Genomic DNA, 12,298 nt, shown 5'->3' with positions numbered 1-12,298 from the left:
ATGTACCATCAGTTCTACTACAATACTTATTTTGAAAATGTGAATTTATTCCAATGCAGTTGATATATCAGGGAACAATTTGAGCATAACCCCAATTTCACATTTGCTTATGCTCATCCAAGGTGAATCCAGGAAACTGCACTCTGCTATAAGTGTGTGTGTAGGAATACACAAAGCACACATACACGGCACTTCAAACAAATACCACCGCCGCAGTTCCCCGGGTGTTAGGAGCCACACCCATCCACATCTGGTACTAGGACTTTCCATCAGATCTCAGATAACCCTCCTTCCACCACATCACAGTAATTCACAAGCTGCTCCCTCCACCCCACACCCATTGCCATAACAAACTTCAAGTCTTTGTCAAGGTCAAGTGCCATATATTTTGGAGTATGTTGGTATGTCTTAACCACCTCGCCTGTGTGAAACTGTTCTCTCCTTTTGTATTCCGTTCTTGTCTTTTTCTTTTTTTTTTTTTTTTTTTTTTTTTTTTTTTTTTTTTTTTTTTTTTTTTGAGACGGAGTCTCGCTCTGTCGCCCAGGCTGGACAGAGCAAAGATCACGCCACTGCACTCCAGCCTGGATGACAGAACGACACTCCATCTCAAAAAAAAAAAAGGAAGAAAGAAAGGAAAAAAGAATTTATCTGAAAAACATCCTTGGACACATACTACACATTGGGTACCAAACTGCTTTGTCATAATGGACAAGGATGTCTGTCCACAGGTGTCAAATCCAAGAGTCGCGTTCATGCAGGGACGAATCTGTAGCCACATAGAGACCAAGGACGTGCCTGGTGGGCTGAGGGGGAATGATGGCCAAGATGGAGCCATTGATTTCTTTCTTTTTTTTTTTTTTTTGAGACGGAGTCTCTCTCTGTTGCCCAGGCTGGAGTGCAGTGGCGCGATCTCAGCTCACTACAAGCTCCGCCTCCCGGGTTCACGCCATTCTCCTGCCTCAGCCTCCTGAGTAGCTGGAACTACAGGCACCCACCACCATGCCCGGCTAGTTTTTTGTATTTTTTAGTGGAGACAGGCTTTCACTGAATTGCCCAGGATGGTCTCGATCTCCTGAACTCATGATCCACCTGCCTCGGCCTCCCAAAGTGCTGGGATTACAAGCGCGAGCCACTGCGCCCACCTTATATACTTTTTTTTTTTGTAGAGATGGCGTCTCAGTATGTTGCCCAGGCTAGTCTCGAACTCCTGAGCTCAAGTGATCCTCCAGCTTCAGCCTCCTGAAGTGGTGAGATTATAGCCAAAGACATTGGCTGGGCATGCACCATGGCGCCCAGCCAATTTCTTTTTATAACATGTACCAAGAAGTACAGAAAGCATAACTGTCTAACCCAGCGAGTTTCAGGGCAAACACACCCATGTAACCAGCACCCAGAACAAGAAACAACATTCCCAGCCTCCCAGAGGCTACCTGTGCCCCTCCCAGTCACCCCACCTTCCGCCTCCCAAAGGCACCTGACTTTTTTTTTGTTTTTTTGAGACAGGGTCTCACTCTGACTCCCAGGCTGGAGTGCAGTGGCCCAATCATGGCTCACTGCAGCGTTGACCTCCCTGGGCTCAGGTGATCCATCTCAGACTCCCAAGTAGCTGCGACTACAGGCGTGCACCACCATGCCCAGCTAATTTTTCTATGTTTCGTAGTGACAAGGTTTTGCTGTGTTGCTGAGGCGGGTCTCAAACTCCTGGGCTCAAACGATCCTCCTGCCTTGGCCTCCCCAAGTGCTTGTACTTCAGGTGCGAACCACCACACCCACCCACACATAACTTCTAATGTCATAATTACTTTGTGAGTTTTTGAACTTCACATGAATGGGACCATCCAGTAAGTTTTCTTTTGCATGTCTGGTGTCTGGCCTGCACGGTGTCTGTGAGATTCAGCTATACTATGGGTATGACAGTAGGCTGTTGTGTCTGATTGCTGGGCGTTTCCATTATGTGCTATGGCCCAGTTTCTTTATCTACTCTGTGCTGACAGGGGTGGGGTAGTTTCTAGTTTGTGAGCTATTGAGAATAGGGCAGTATGTGTCTTGTAAACAGGAGTACCCTTCTGTTAGGTGTATATGTGGGAGAGGAATTGCTGGCTCATAGGATTGGCATATGCCTGGCTTCAGTAGATACTGACAGTTGCTTTCCAAAGTGGTTGTGCTTGTCTGCACTCCCCCAGCAGTGCATGAGGGTTCTAGTAGCTCCGTGTCCTTGCCTGCACCCCTCTGTCTAATTGCAGCCCTTGTGGTACGTGGGGGGAGGTATCTCAGTGAAGTTTTATTTTGTTTTGTTTTGTTTTGTTTGAGATGGAGTCTCGCTCTGTCCCCCAGGCTAGAGTGCAGTGGTGCGATCTTGGCTCACTGCAACCTCTGCCTCCCGAGTTCAGGTGATTCTCATGCCTCAGCCTCCCCAGTAGCTGGGATTACAGGCGCGCACCACCACGCCTGGCTAACTTTTTGTATTTTTAGTAGAGATGGAGTTTCGCCATGTTGGCCAGGCTGGTCTCAAACTCCTGACCTCAAGTGATCTGCCTGCCTCAGCCTCCAAAGTGCTGAGATTACAGGTGTGAGCCACTGCACTCAGCCCTCAGTGAAGTTTTAATGTGCGTTTCCCTGGTGACTATATTAGTTTCCTATCATTGTTGTAACAAATTACTACTAATTTAGTGTTGCAGTATCACACCTCATGGAGCCTCTGTTGTACTTGTGAAAGAATGAGAATGAGAAAGGCAAATAATGTCTTAGTATTATTAAGATAACAGTTTTGACCTTGCAGACTCCCTAGAAATGTGTTGGGGGACCACACCGAGGACCCAAAGTGTGGGTCCGCTGCTAGAAGAATATTGGACTCTTATAGCCTAGGAACGATGGGAAATGTTTAAAAGGATTTCCTATCCATATTTTTTTTTCTTGCAGAGATATATAACAGGGTGATCACTAAAGCAAGTATTTTCAGGCCAGGTGCAGTGGCTCACACCTGTAATCCCAGCACTTTGGGAGGCCGAGGCAGGTGGATCACCTGAGGTCAGGAGTTCAAGACCAGCCTGGCCAACATGGTGAAACCCCATTTTTGCTAAAAATACAAAAAATTAGCCAGGTGTGGTGGCGTGCACCTGTAATCCCAGCAACTTAGGAGGCTGAGGCAGGAGAATTGCTTGAACCCAAGAGGCGGAGGTTGCAGTGAGTTTAGATCACGCCATTGCACTCCAGCTTGGGCAACAAGAGCAAAAGTCCGTCTCAAAACAAAAGAATTTTCAAGCACAAAAAATAGGATGTGCCAGGCGCAGTGGCTCACACCTATAATCCCAACATTTTGGGAGGCCAGGAGTTCACTTGAGTCCAGGAGTTTGAGGCCAACCTGGGCAACATGGCAAAACCCCATCTCTACTAAAAATACAAAAATTAGTTGGGCGTGGTGGCACATGCCTGTAGTCCCAGCTACTCGGGTGGCTGAAGCAGGAGAATCACTTGAGCCCAGGAGGTCAACGCTGCAGTGAGCTGTGATTGTACCACTGCACTCCAGCCTGGACAACAGAGCGAGTCCCTGTCTCAAAAAAAAAAAAAAAAAAAAAAAAAAGATGCTAGATTAAAAATGGGTGGCAGAGAGGGAAGTGGAAAAGAAATACAAGTTCAAAGAGAAAAACAGGACATGTACAATTTTCTGCTGTTAAAGCAGAGCTTTTTCTTGCATTTTTCAAATGGTCTCAAATCATTACAGTATTTAGATTCCATTAGCTACACATTTACGTTGCTGGAAATTGTATCCTTTGCAACTGTTTAAGCTTGGGAGAATTTTTAGGTGGCAACTTAGAGATGAGTGAGACTAGTACATAATGTTACTAGATTCTTTCTTTGTTTCCTTCCTTCCTTCTTTCTTTCCTTTCTTTTTTTTTTTCTTTTCTTTTCTTCTTTCTTTGTCTCACTGTGTCACCAGGCTGGAGTCCAGTGGTGCAATCTCAGCTCGCTGCAACCTGCACCTCCTGGGTTCAAGCGATTCTTCTGCCTCAGCCTCCCGAATAGCTGGGATTGCAGGCCTGCACCACGCCCAGCTAATTTTTGTATTTTTAGTGGAGATGGGGTTTCACCATGTTGGCCAGAATGATCTTGATCTCTTGGCCTCATGATCTGCCCCCACCTCGGCTTCCCAAAGTGTTGGGATTACAGGTGTCAGGCACTGCACCTGGCCATCAACTTATTTCTTTTTAAATTTAATAGAGATGGATCTTGCTGTGTTGCCTAGGCTCATCTCTATCTTGTGGACTCAAGCAGTCCTCTTGCTTCGGCCTCCCAAAGTTTTGGGATTACAGGCGTGAGCCCTGAGCCTGGCTCTGAATTCTTTTAAGGGATAAAAAAGCATGCAGGGGCCAGGCGCAGTGGCTCACGCCTGTAATCCCAGCACTTTGGGAGACTGAGGTGGGTGGATCATCTGAGGTCAGGAGTTCAAGACCAGCCTGGCCAACAGGGTGAAACCCCATCTCTACTAAAAATACAAAAAAATTAGCCAGGTGTGGTGGCAGGCACCTGTAATCCCTGCTATTTGGGAGGCTGAGGCAGGAGAATCGCTTTAACTTGGGAGGCGGAGGTTTCAGTGAGCCAAGATCATGCCGTTGCACTCCAGTCTGGGCAACATGAGCGAAACTCCATCTCAAAAAAAAAAAAAAAAAAAAAAAGGGTCAATTTTATGGTATGTGAATTATGTCTCAATAAAGTCTTTTAAAAGGGTGGGGCTTGCACTCAAGTATGGGGAATGATCAAAGGTATCAAAGTAGGGTGGCAAGATGTTGACAGCTGCTGGACCTCAGGACATGGGTACATGGGGTTCCTTACACTATTCTGGTTTTGTATGTGTTTGAAAACTTACAGAATAAAGTTTTGCTTTTTGAATTGAGCTCCAGGATTCTGGGGTCTTCTCTTCCTCCTTTACCGGCAGTGGGAGTGGAGGTAGCTCTTCCCCTAGCCACAGAGCCCTACTCTGACCTGCCCTCTGATTGGTCGATCTGAGATATAATCACAGACGCTAGATCCAATCGCTAGTGGACTCGTAGGCAGCGATTGGGTCAAGCCTTGGCTAAGTGCCAAGCCTTGAGCCAAATCACGGGGCTGGTCCACGCCTTGGCCTCAGTCAGAGCCTACAGATAGGAGAGGGGAAGGGAAGGTGGAGTGGATTCATCAACAGTAGTGGCCCCCTTAGTGTCTTTTTTTTTCTGCCTCCATTAAATGGCACAGCCACCACCCCAGCTAATCTGAAGTAGTGGGTAGAATTTGAACCCTGGATCCCCACCCTCTTCCCTCCAAACAAAGAATTCTGTTGGTAAAGGTGCTATTTTCATATATAAATGAGTCTAGGTGAGTCTGGAAGGGGGACTTCCAGGAGGAGGCCTGGTGACCACATGCCCTCCCTCTCCTCCACCTCACCCCGCTTCTCCACCTCCGCTTTCCCATCGAGGGGGCAGATCAGCTCTGAGGGCTGTAGAGGTCTTCCCTGTGCTGCCTGCCTCCGGTCACCACAGCCCTGCCACTGTCCCTTCCTCCCCAGGATGACACGGCACGGCAAGAACTGCACTGCGGGGGCCGTCTACACCTACCACGAGAAGAAGAAGGACACAGGTGCAGGGCTAGGGCAGGGCGGGGCATGGATGTGTCTTGGAGTCACCATCTCCCCTCGTGCCGGATGTCTGTCTCCCGCCCCCGACACACACTGATGGCCATGACCATGTAAACAACAGCCGGGTGATCCCACGCCCCCATGTGGCCTGGCACTGTGTTCCCTGCCTTCTGCGCATGAACTCACTCCTCCCAACAAGAGTGTCAGGGATGGCGCTGTTGTTACCCCATGCTCCAGAAGAAGAAACTGAGGCCCAAAGAGGGACAGGCACTGGAGCTTGGTCACAGCCAGAAGGGTGGAGGGGAGTCAGCCGTCAGCCCCTCCACTGAGCTGCCACTCAGTGACCAGGCCTGTTTGCCTCTCACCCTCCAGGGTTGACACCTCCCTGTGGGTTCAGCCCATGGCCCCAGCACACAGACAGCGGCTCCCAACTGCCTGTTTCTGAGTCCCCCACCCCCACCACCCCGTTGTCTCTCTGCCTCTCTCTCTGGGGCTTTGGAGACGGGCATGTCTCCTGTCGCTCTGCCCCTCCATCACTCTGCCCCTCTCTGTCCCCAGCGGCCTCAGGCTATGGGACCCAGAACATTCGACTGAGCCGGGATGCCGTGAAGGACTTCGACTGCTGTTGTCTGTCCCTGCAGCCTTGCCACGATCCTGTTGTCACGTGAGCTGGGAACAGGGATGGGTAGGTCTGGGTGGGGAGGGCAAGGGAACCACCAGGAGGAGGCTGTGTGTGTGGGCCTGGCCACCTGCACAGCCAGGGAACCCTGGACGAGCAGTTTATCCTCAGAGCCTCTGTTTTCTGACCTGGGACATGGGCATGATCCTAGTGTCTGTTTCATAGTGTGGAACAGATGGAAAGGAACATAGTCCTAATGGGGTGTAGGGCTCTTGGAGCACTGCCGAGGCCATCACAGCAGCTCACCTTCGGACACTTCCCATGACCTGCCTGTGATGGTAGGACAAAGGCTTAACGGGTGCTGAGTCCAGGCACTAAATACGTGCTCAATTAGTGGTATATTTTGTAGAAGACAGTAATGATCAGGGCCCCCAAGGCCACCTTCAGTTTCTTTTTTTCTTTCTTTTTTTTTTTTTTTTGAGACAGAGTCTTCACTTTGTTGTCCAGGCTGGAGTGCAATGAGGAGATCTTGGCTCACTGATCTCCCAGGCTCAGATGATCCTCCTGCCTCAGCCCCCTGAGTAGCTGGAACCACGGGGGTGCACTACCACACCTGGCTTTTTTGTTTGTTTTTTGTAGACAGGGGATCTCACTTTGTTGCCCAGGCTGGTCTCGAACTCCTGGCTGCAACAACATGTGGCACACATTGTTGCTGCGAGAATGAAGCACTTTCCCTGCAACTCTATTGGGAGAGGACAGCTGCAAGCTGAAATCTGGTCTCTATTAGATTCTGCCCCACGTGCCTTTTTCCTTTGCTGATTTTAGTCTGCATCCTTTCACTGCAGTGAACTATCACCATGAGTGTAACAGCTTTGCTGAGTTCTGTGAATTCTAGCGAATAATTGAACTTGGGGCTGATCATGATGGCTCCTGCCTGTAATCCCAGCACTTCAGGAGGCCGAGGCGGGAGGATCACTTTCTTTCTTCCTCATTGCACCCTGTCTTTGCAGCCCAGATGGCTACCTGTATGAGCGTGAGGCCATCCTGGAGTACATTCTGCACCAGAAGAAGGAGATCGCCCGGCAGATGAAGGTGATGGGGATGGGGAGAAGGAGGCACAGGCAGGCAGGAGCTTGTGAGTCTGAGCTCACAGGCAGAGCCACTTGGAGCCCTCCAGTCTCAGTTCCCTCTGCCTGGTACACCGTTCCCCTCCTGCTTCCGGCCAAATCCTCCTCACCGATTTCAGCCCAGGTGCTGCCTCCTCTGAGCTCCTGCCAGTCCCCTGGATCTGCCCCAGTCACCTCTTCTGTTAGCACTTGGCATAGTTGTAACTCTACCTGTGGCTGTCTGACACACGCCCACTTTCCCTTCTGGACTTCGAGTTTTCCCCCCTGTGGCTTAGGTCCTTAGTAAAGATGTGCTAAATGGGCCGGCAGCGGTGGCTCACACCTGTAATCCCAGCACTTTGGGAGGCCGAGGCAGGCGGATCACTTGAGGTCAGGAGTTAGAGGTCAGCCTGGCCAACATGGTGAAACCCTGTCTCTACTAAAAATACAAAAAAAAAAAAAAAAATTAGCTGGGCATAGCAGGTGCCTGTAATCCCAGCTATTCAGGAAGCTGAGGCAGGAGAATCGCTTGAACCCGTGAGGTAGAGGTTGCAATGACCTGAGATGGCATCACTGCACTTCAGCCTGGGTGACAAAGCGAGATTCTGTTTAAAAAAAAAAGAAAAAAAAAAAAAGATGTGCTAAATGAATCGACATCACTTCATTTTTCTGGGCCTCAGTTTCATCATCTGTAAAATGGGCTGACAGGGCCAAATCAGAGGACACAGCAGGGAACCTGGGAGGTGCAGGCAGATGAGCATTCTCAAGGCGTTTTACTGGGAACCTGGCCTGGCCTTCCATGGACAAAGCCATTTGATGGGTAGGAGGGGCCCTGTTTATCCCCATTTGAGGCACAGTGGGTCTGTCCCCCTCTTCCCCTGCCTGTTTGTTGGCACTGAGGAAACACTACAGGTCATGTGCTTATTGGGCTTTTTGTCCTGAGCAAGTGGCTCCCCCGTGCCCATGTCCTCCACGCAGCCTGGTTGTCATGTCGGAGGCCCTCCTGAGCATCCATCACTGTCACTGTTACCTCCTCACTCAGCTGGGTGGCCCAGGGTGGTCTCGAACTGCAGCACTGCCTAGGCACCTGCTGTGCGCCAGGCGGGCCTGAGCTCAGGACGTGGCTTCACTCCTCCCGTCCTCACTCCCTGCCCATCTGTAGACTGGGCTCCTCAGCATTCCCTTAGACCTGGAGTCTACATCCCCCGTCCCAAACACGGTCTGGGGCATGCACTGTATAGTAAACCTAATTGGCCAGCAGGTGACATTAATTAAACGCTTAGCTGAGTGCCAGGTGAGGCTCTCCATGCTTTAAACACTCACCTTATGTAACCTTCAGTGAGCCGCCGAGGTGGGTCACCCCTGTTAGCCTGTTTTACAGATGAAGAAACTGAGGCCAGGAGCGGTCATAGTGCTCACTCAGGCCACAGAGTGACAGAGATGGGCTTTGAGTCTGGCGCTCTGGCTATACAACGCAGTAAGGTTCACACCCGCCCAGGCAGTTACCACCCTCTGCCAGATACTGCCTCCACTGTGTAGGCCTCAGTTTACCTACCTGTGAGATGAGAGGAAGATACCTCCAAACCCCGAGGGTGGTCCAAACCCACCCTCACGGGCAGATGCTCAGCCTACTTTCCGCCCCCGCAGGCCTACGAGAAGCAGCGGGGCACCCGGCGGGAGGAGCAGAAGGAGCTTCAGCGGGCGGCCTCGCAGGACCATGTGCGGGGCTTCCTGGAGAAGGAGTCCGCCATCGTAAGCCGGCCCCTCAACCCTTTCACAGCCAAGGCCCTCTCGGGCACCAGCCCAGGTGACTCAGAGTGCGCTTGTGGTGGGTTGGGGGGCGGGGCGCCGCGGGCTGGGCGGGCCCAGGGGGCGGCATCTGAGTCCCTTTCTTCCTCCACAGATAATGCCCAACCTGGGCCCAGTGTGGGTCCTCCAAGTAAGGACAAGGACAAAGTGCTGCCCAGCTTCTGGATCCCGTCACTGACGCCCGAAGCCAAGGCCACCAAGCTGGAGAAGCCGGTGAGCCCCCACAGCGCCCCTCGCTGCCAGGGCGCCAGGGTCCCCCAGCGTCCTTCTCACGCACAGGGACCACCCGTTCTCCACCTGCGCCAGCCCTGCCTACTGAGCCTGCCTCTCTCCGCCCCTCGCAGTCCCGCACGGTGACCTGCCCCATGTCGGGGAAGCCCCTGCGCATGTCAGACCTGACGCCCGTGCACTTCACACCACTCGACAGCTCCGTGGACCGCGTGGGGCTCATCACGCGCAGCGAGCGCTACGTGTGCGCCGTGACCCGCGACAGCCTGAGCAACGCCACCCCCTGCGCTGTGCTGCGGCCCTCGTGAGTCACCTAGGAGGGGAGGGAAGGGACCACCTGGGAACCTGCGGGGCGGGCCGGCTTTGGGGCCAGTAGGTCTCCAGGACGGCCTCTGATCAGTCTCCCACCTTCGCCCTCACCGCAGTGGGGCTGTGGTCACCCTCGAATGCGTGGAGAAGCTGATTCGGAAGGACATGGTGGACCCTGTGACTGGAGACAAACTCACAGACCGCGACATCATCGTGCTGCAGCGGGTGAGAGTCCCACCCCTGCCCTTCCCGCAGCACTCCAAGGCCCCGCCCCTCCCCTTCACCCCCTCCAAGGCCTCGTCCCCTCCCCTTCCTCCAACTCTCCAAGGCCCTGCCTTCTTCTCTGCTCTGTAAGGCCCCCAATTTCCTCCTGCTCTCCCAGGCCCCGTCCCCGCCCTATTTTTTAAGGCCCCGCCCCTCCCCTGCCTCCATCCCTCCAAGGCTCCACCCCTCTCCTTCACACGTCCCCTCCCAAGGCCCCTCCCCGCCACTCTCTACCCTCTTCTCTGTGCCCTGCGCCCTGTCCATCCATGCCCACTGCGGTTGCCTCGCCCCCCCCCAACTCCTACTCCTACTCCTCGCCCCCTCCCCAACTCCTACTCCTTAGCCGGCAACCCGCTTCACCTTGACCCGCTTAGGAATCCCCACTACCACCTGGAGCCCCACCGGTCACCCCCGGGCCGGCCTCCACCTCGCCCTTCTCTCTACCTCCCCCAGGGCGGTACCGGCTTCGCGGGCTCTGGAGTAAAGCTGCAAGCGGAGAAATCGCGGCCGGTGATGCAGGCCTGAGTGTATGCGGGAGACCAAATAAACCGGCTTGGGTGCTCAAGGACGTGGCGCCTTCATTCGCGGCGTGGGCGCCCTGGGGACAGGGCAGGCGAGGATGCGGGGCCGTGCAAACAGCGCTCCTACAGCGCACGCTGGAGTTTGAAAGAACGAGCTAAGCATATTGAATGTGGTCTCACATTAAGAACAAAATCTGGCCAGGCACGGTGGCTCACGCCTGTAATCCCATCACTTTGGGAGGCCGAGGCCAGCGGATCACTTGAGGTCAGGAGTTGAGACCAGCCTGGCCAACATGGTGAAACTCTGTCTCTATTAAAAATACAAAAATTAGGCCGGGCGCGGTGGCTCAAGCCTGTAATCCCAGCACTTTGGGAGGCCGAGGTGGGTGGATCACGAGGTCAGGAGATCGAGACCATCCTGGCTAACACATGAAACCCCGTCTCTACTAAAAAAAATACAAAAATTAGCCGGGAGTGGTGGCGGGCGCCTGTAGTCCCAGCTACTCGGGAGGCTGAGGCAGGAGAATGGCGTGAACCCGGGAGGTGGAGCTTGCAGTGAGCTGAGATCCGGCCACTGCACTCCAGCCTGGGGGACAGAGCGAGACTCCGTCTCAAAAAAAAAAAAAAAAAAAAAAAAATACAAAAATTAGGCCGGGTGCGGTGGCTCCAGCCTGTAATCCCAGCACTTTGGGAGGCCGAGACGGGCGGATCACGAGGTCAGGAGATCGAGACCATCCTGGCTAACACGGTGAAACCCCATCTCTACTAAAAAATAAAAAAAAAAAAACTAGCCGGGCGAGGTGGCGGGTGCCTGTAGTCCCAGCTACTCGGGAGGCTGAGGCAGGAGAATGGCGTAAACCTGGGAGGCGGAGCTTGCAGTGAGCTGAGATCCCGCCACTGCACTCCAGCCCGGGCGACAGAGTGAGACTCTGTCTCAAAAAAAAAAAAAAAAATTTAGCCGGGCGTGGTGGTGCGCGCCTGTAATCCCAGCTACTGGAGAGGCTGAGGCAGGAGAATCGCTTGAACCCAGGAGGCGGAGGTTGCAGTGAGCCAAGATCGCACCATTGCACTTCAGCCTGGGCAACAGAGCGAGACTCCATCTCAAAAGAAGAAAAAAAAGAAAAAGTAAAAAACCTGAATAGAAAGCAAATGCACAACATTAAAATTGGTTGAGTGGCCGGAAGTCCAAGTCTAAGCCAAGACCCTGTGAGTGCGCCACTTTAATGAGCTACATAGAAATTCCTCGAGTTCTTTGTTAGGGTTCCCGGAGTTTTGGCAGGTTTGAAGAACAGGAAATGCCCAGGAGCGTGTCTTCCGGGCTGCAGTGTGATTAGACCCACAAAGGAAGTGCAGTTCTGTGAGAAAGTGCTGCGCAGCACCCGGACTAGGAAAGGCGGTCAGGAGCACCACGCCCCACCTGTGGCTGCCTGAGGGGAAAAGGAAGAGGAAACCGTGAGTGCGAAGGCCCAGGAGCAGCAATGCACTCTGCAGATTTAAGGAGCAGAGGGCGTGCAGGGGAAAGTGAGGGAGCCAGGGCAGAGCGGGGACCAGGAAGCAGCCCGGTGACGTCAGACTTGACTGGGAATGTAGGGGCTGCCCTTAAGGCCTTGTGTTTAATAACCATCGAGTCACAAAAGCAGCTGCGGGGCAGTGTGAAAAACAGCATGGAGACAAGCAAAGATTAAAATAATAAAGACAGGCCAGTTGTAGTGACTCAGGCCTGTAGTCTCAGCACTTTTTGGGAGGCTGAGGCGGGTGGATCACGAGGTCAGGAGTTTTGAGACCAGCCTGGCCAACATGGTGAAACCCCTGTCTCCACTAAAAATACAAAAAT

General features: G+C 52.8%; 1 protein-coding gene across 2 annotated transcripts in view; it reads left to right on the top strand.

The window, feature by feature from the left end:
* Positions 1–10,504, top strand: part of NOSIP (nitric oxide synthase interacting protein) — a 46,174-nt gene extending 35,670 nt beyond the window's left edge. Inside the window, exons 2-10 of one of the 2 annotated variants that reach the window (XM_050771553.1) lie at positions 1,661–1,753; positions 5,540–5,610; positions 6,167–6,272; positions 7,238–7,319; positions 8,981–9,140; positions 9,237–9,355; positions 9,487–9,674; positions 9,796–9,904; positions 10,397–10,504. In XM_050771553.1, the coding sequence (XP_050627510.1) occupies positions 5,541–5,610; positions 6,167–6,272; positions 7,238–7,319; positions 8,981–9,140; positions 9,237–9,355; positions 9,487–9,674; positions 9,796–9,904; positions 10,397–10,468 (906 nt within the window). In that variant the 5' untranslated portion in view covers positions 1,661–1,753; position 5,540 and the 3' untranslated portion in view covers positions 10,469–10,504. The remainder of the gene's footprint in view (positions 1–1,660; positions 1,754–5,539; positions 5,611–6,166; positions 6,273–7,237; positions 7,320–8,980; positions 9,141–9,236; positions 9,356–9,486; positions 9,675–9,795; positions 9,905–10,396) is intronic. The other variant, XM_050771552.1, reaches the window with a different exon arrangement.
* The last annotated feature ends 1,794 nt before the right edge of the window (positions 10,505–12,298 follow it).

Source organism: Macaca thibetana, chromosome 19 (genome assembly GCF_024542745.1).
Source record: "Macaca thibetana thibetana isolate TM-01 chromosome 19, ASM2454274v1, whole genome shotgun sequence".
Lineage (NCBI taxonomy): Eukaryota > Metazoa > Chordata > Mammalia > Primates > Cercopithecidae > Macaca > Macaca thibetana.
Note: the sequence above shows the minus strand (reverse complement) of the source record. Positions and strands in the feature narration are given on the sequence as shown.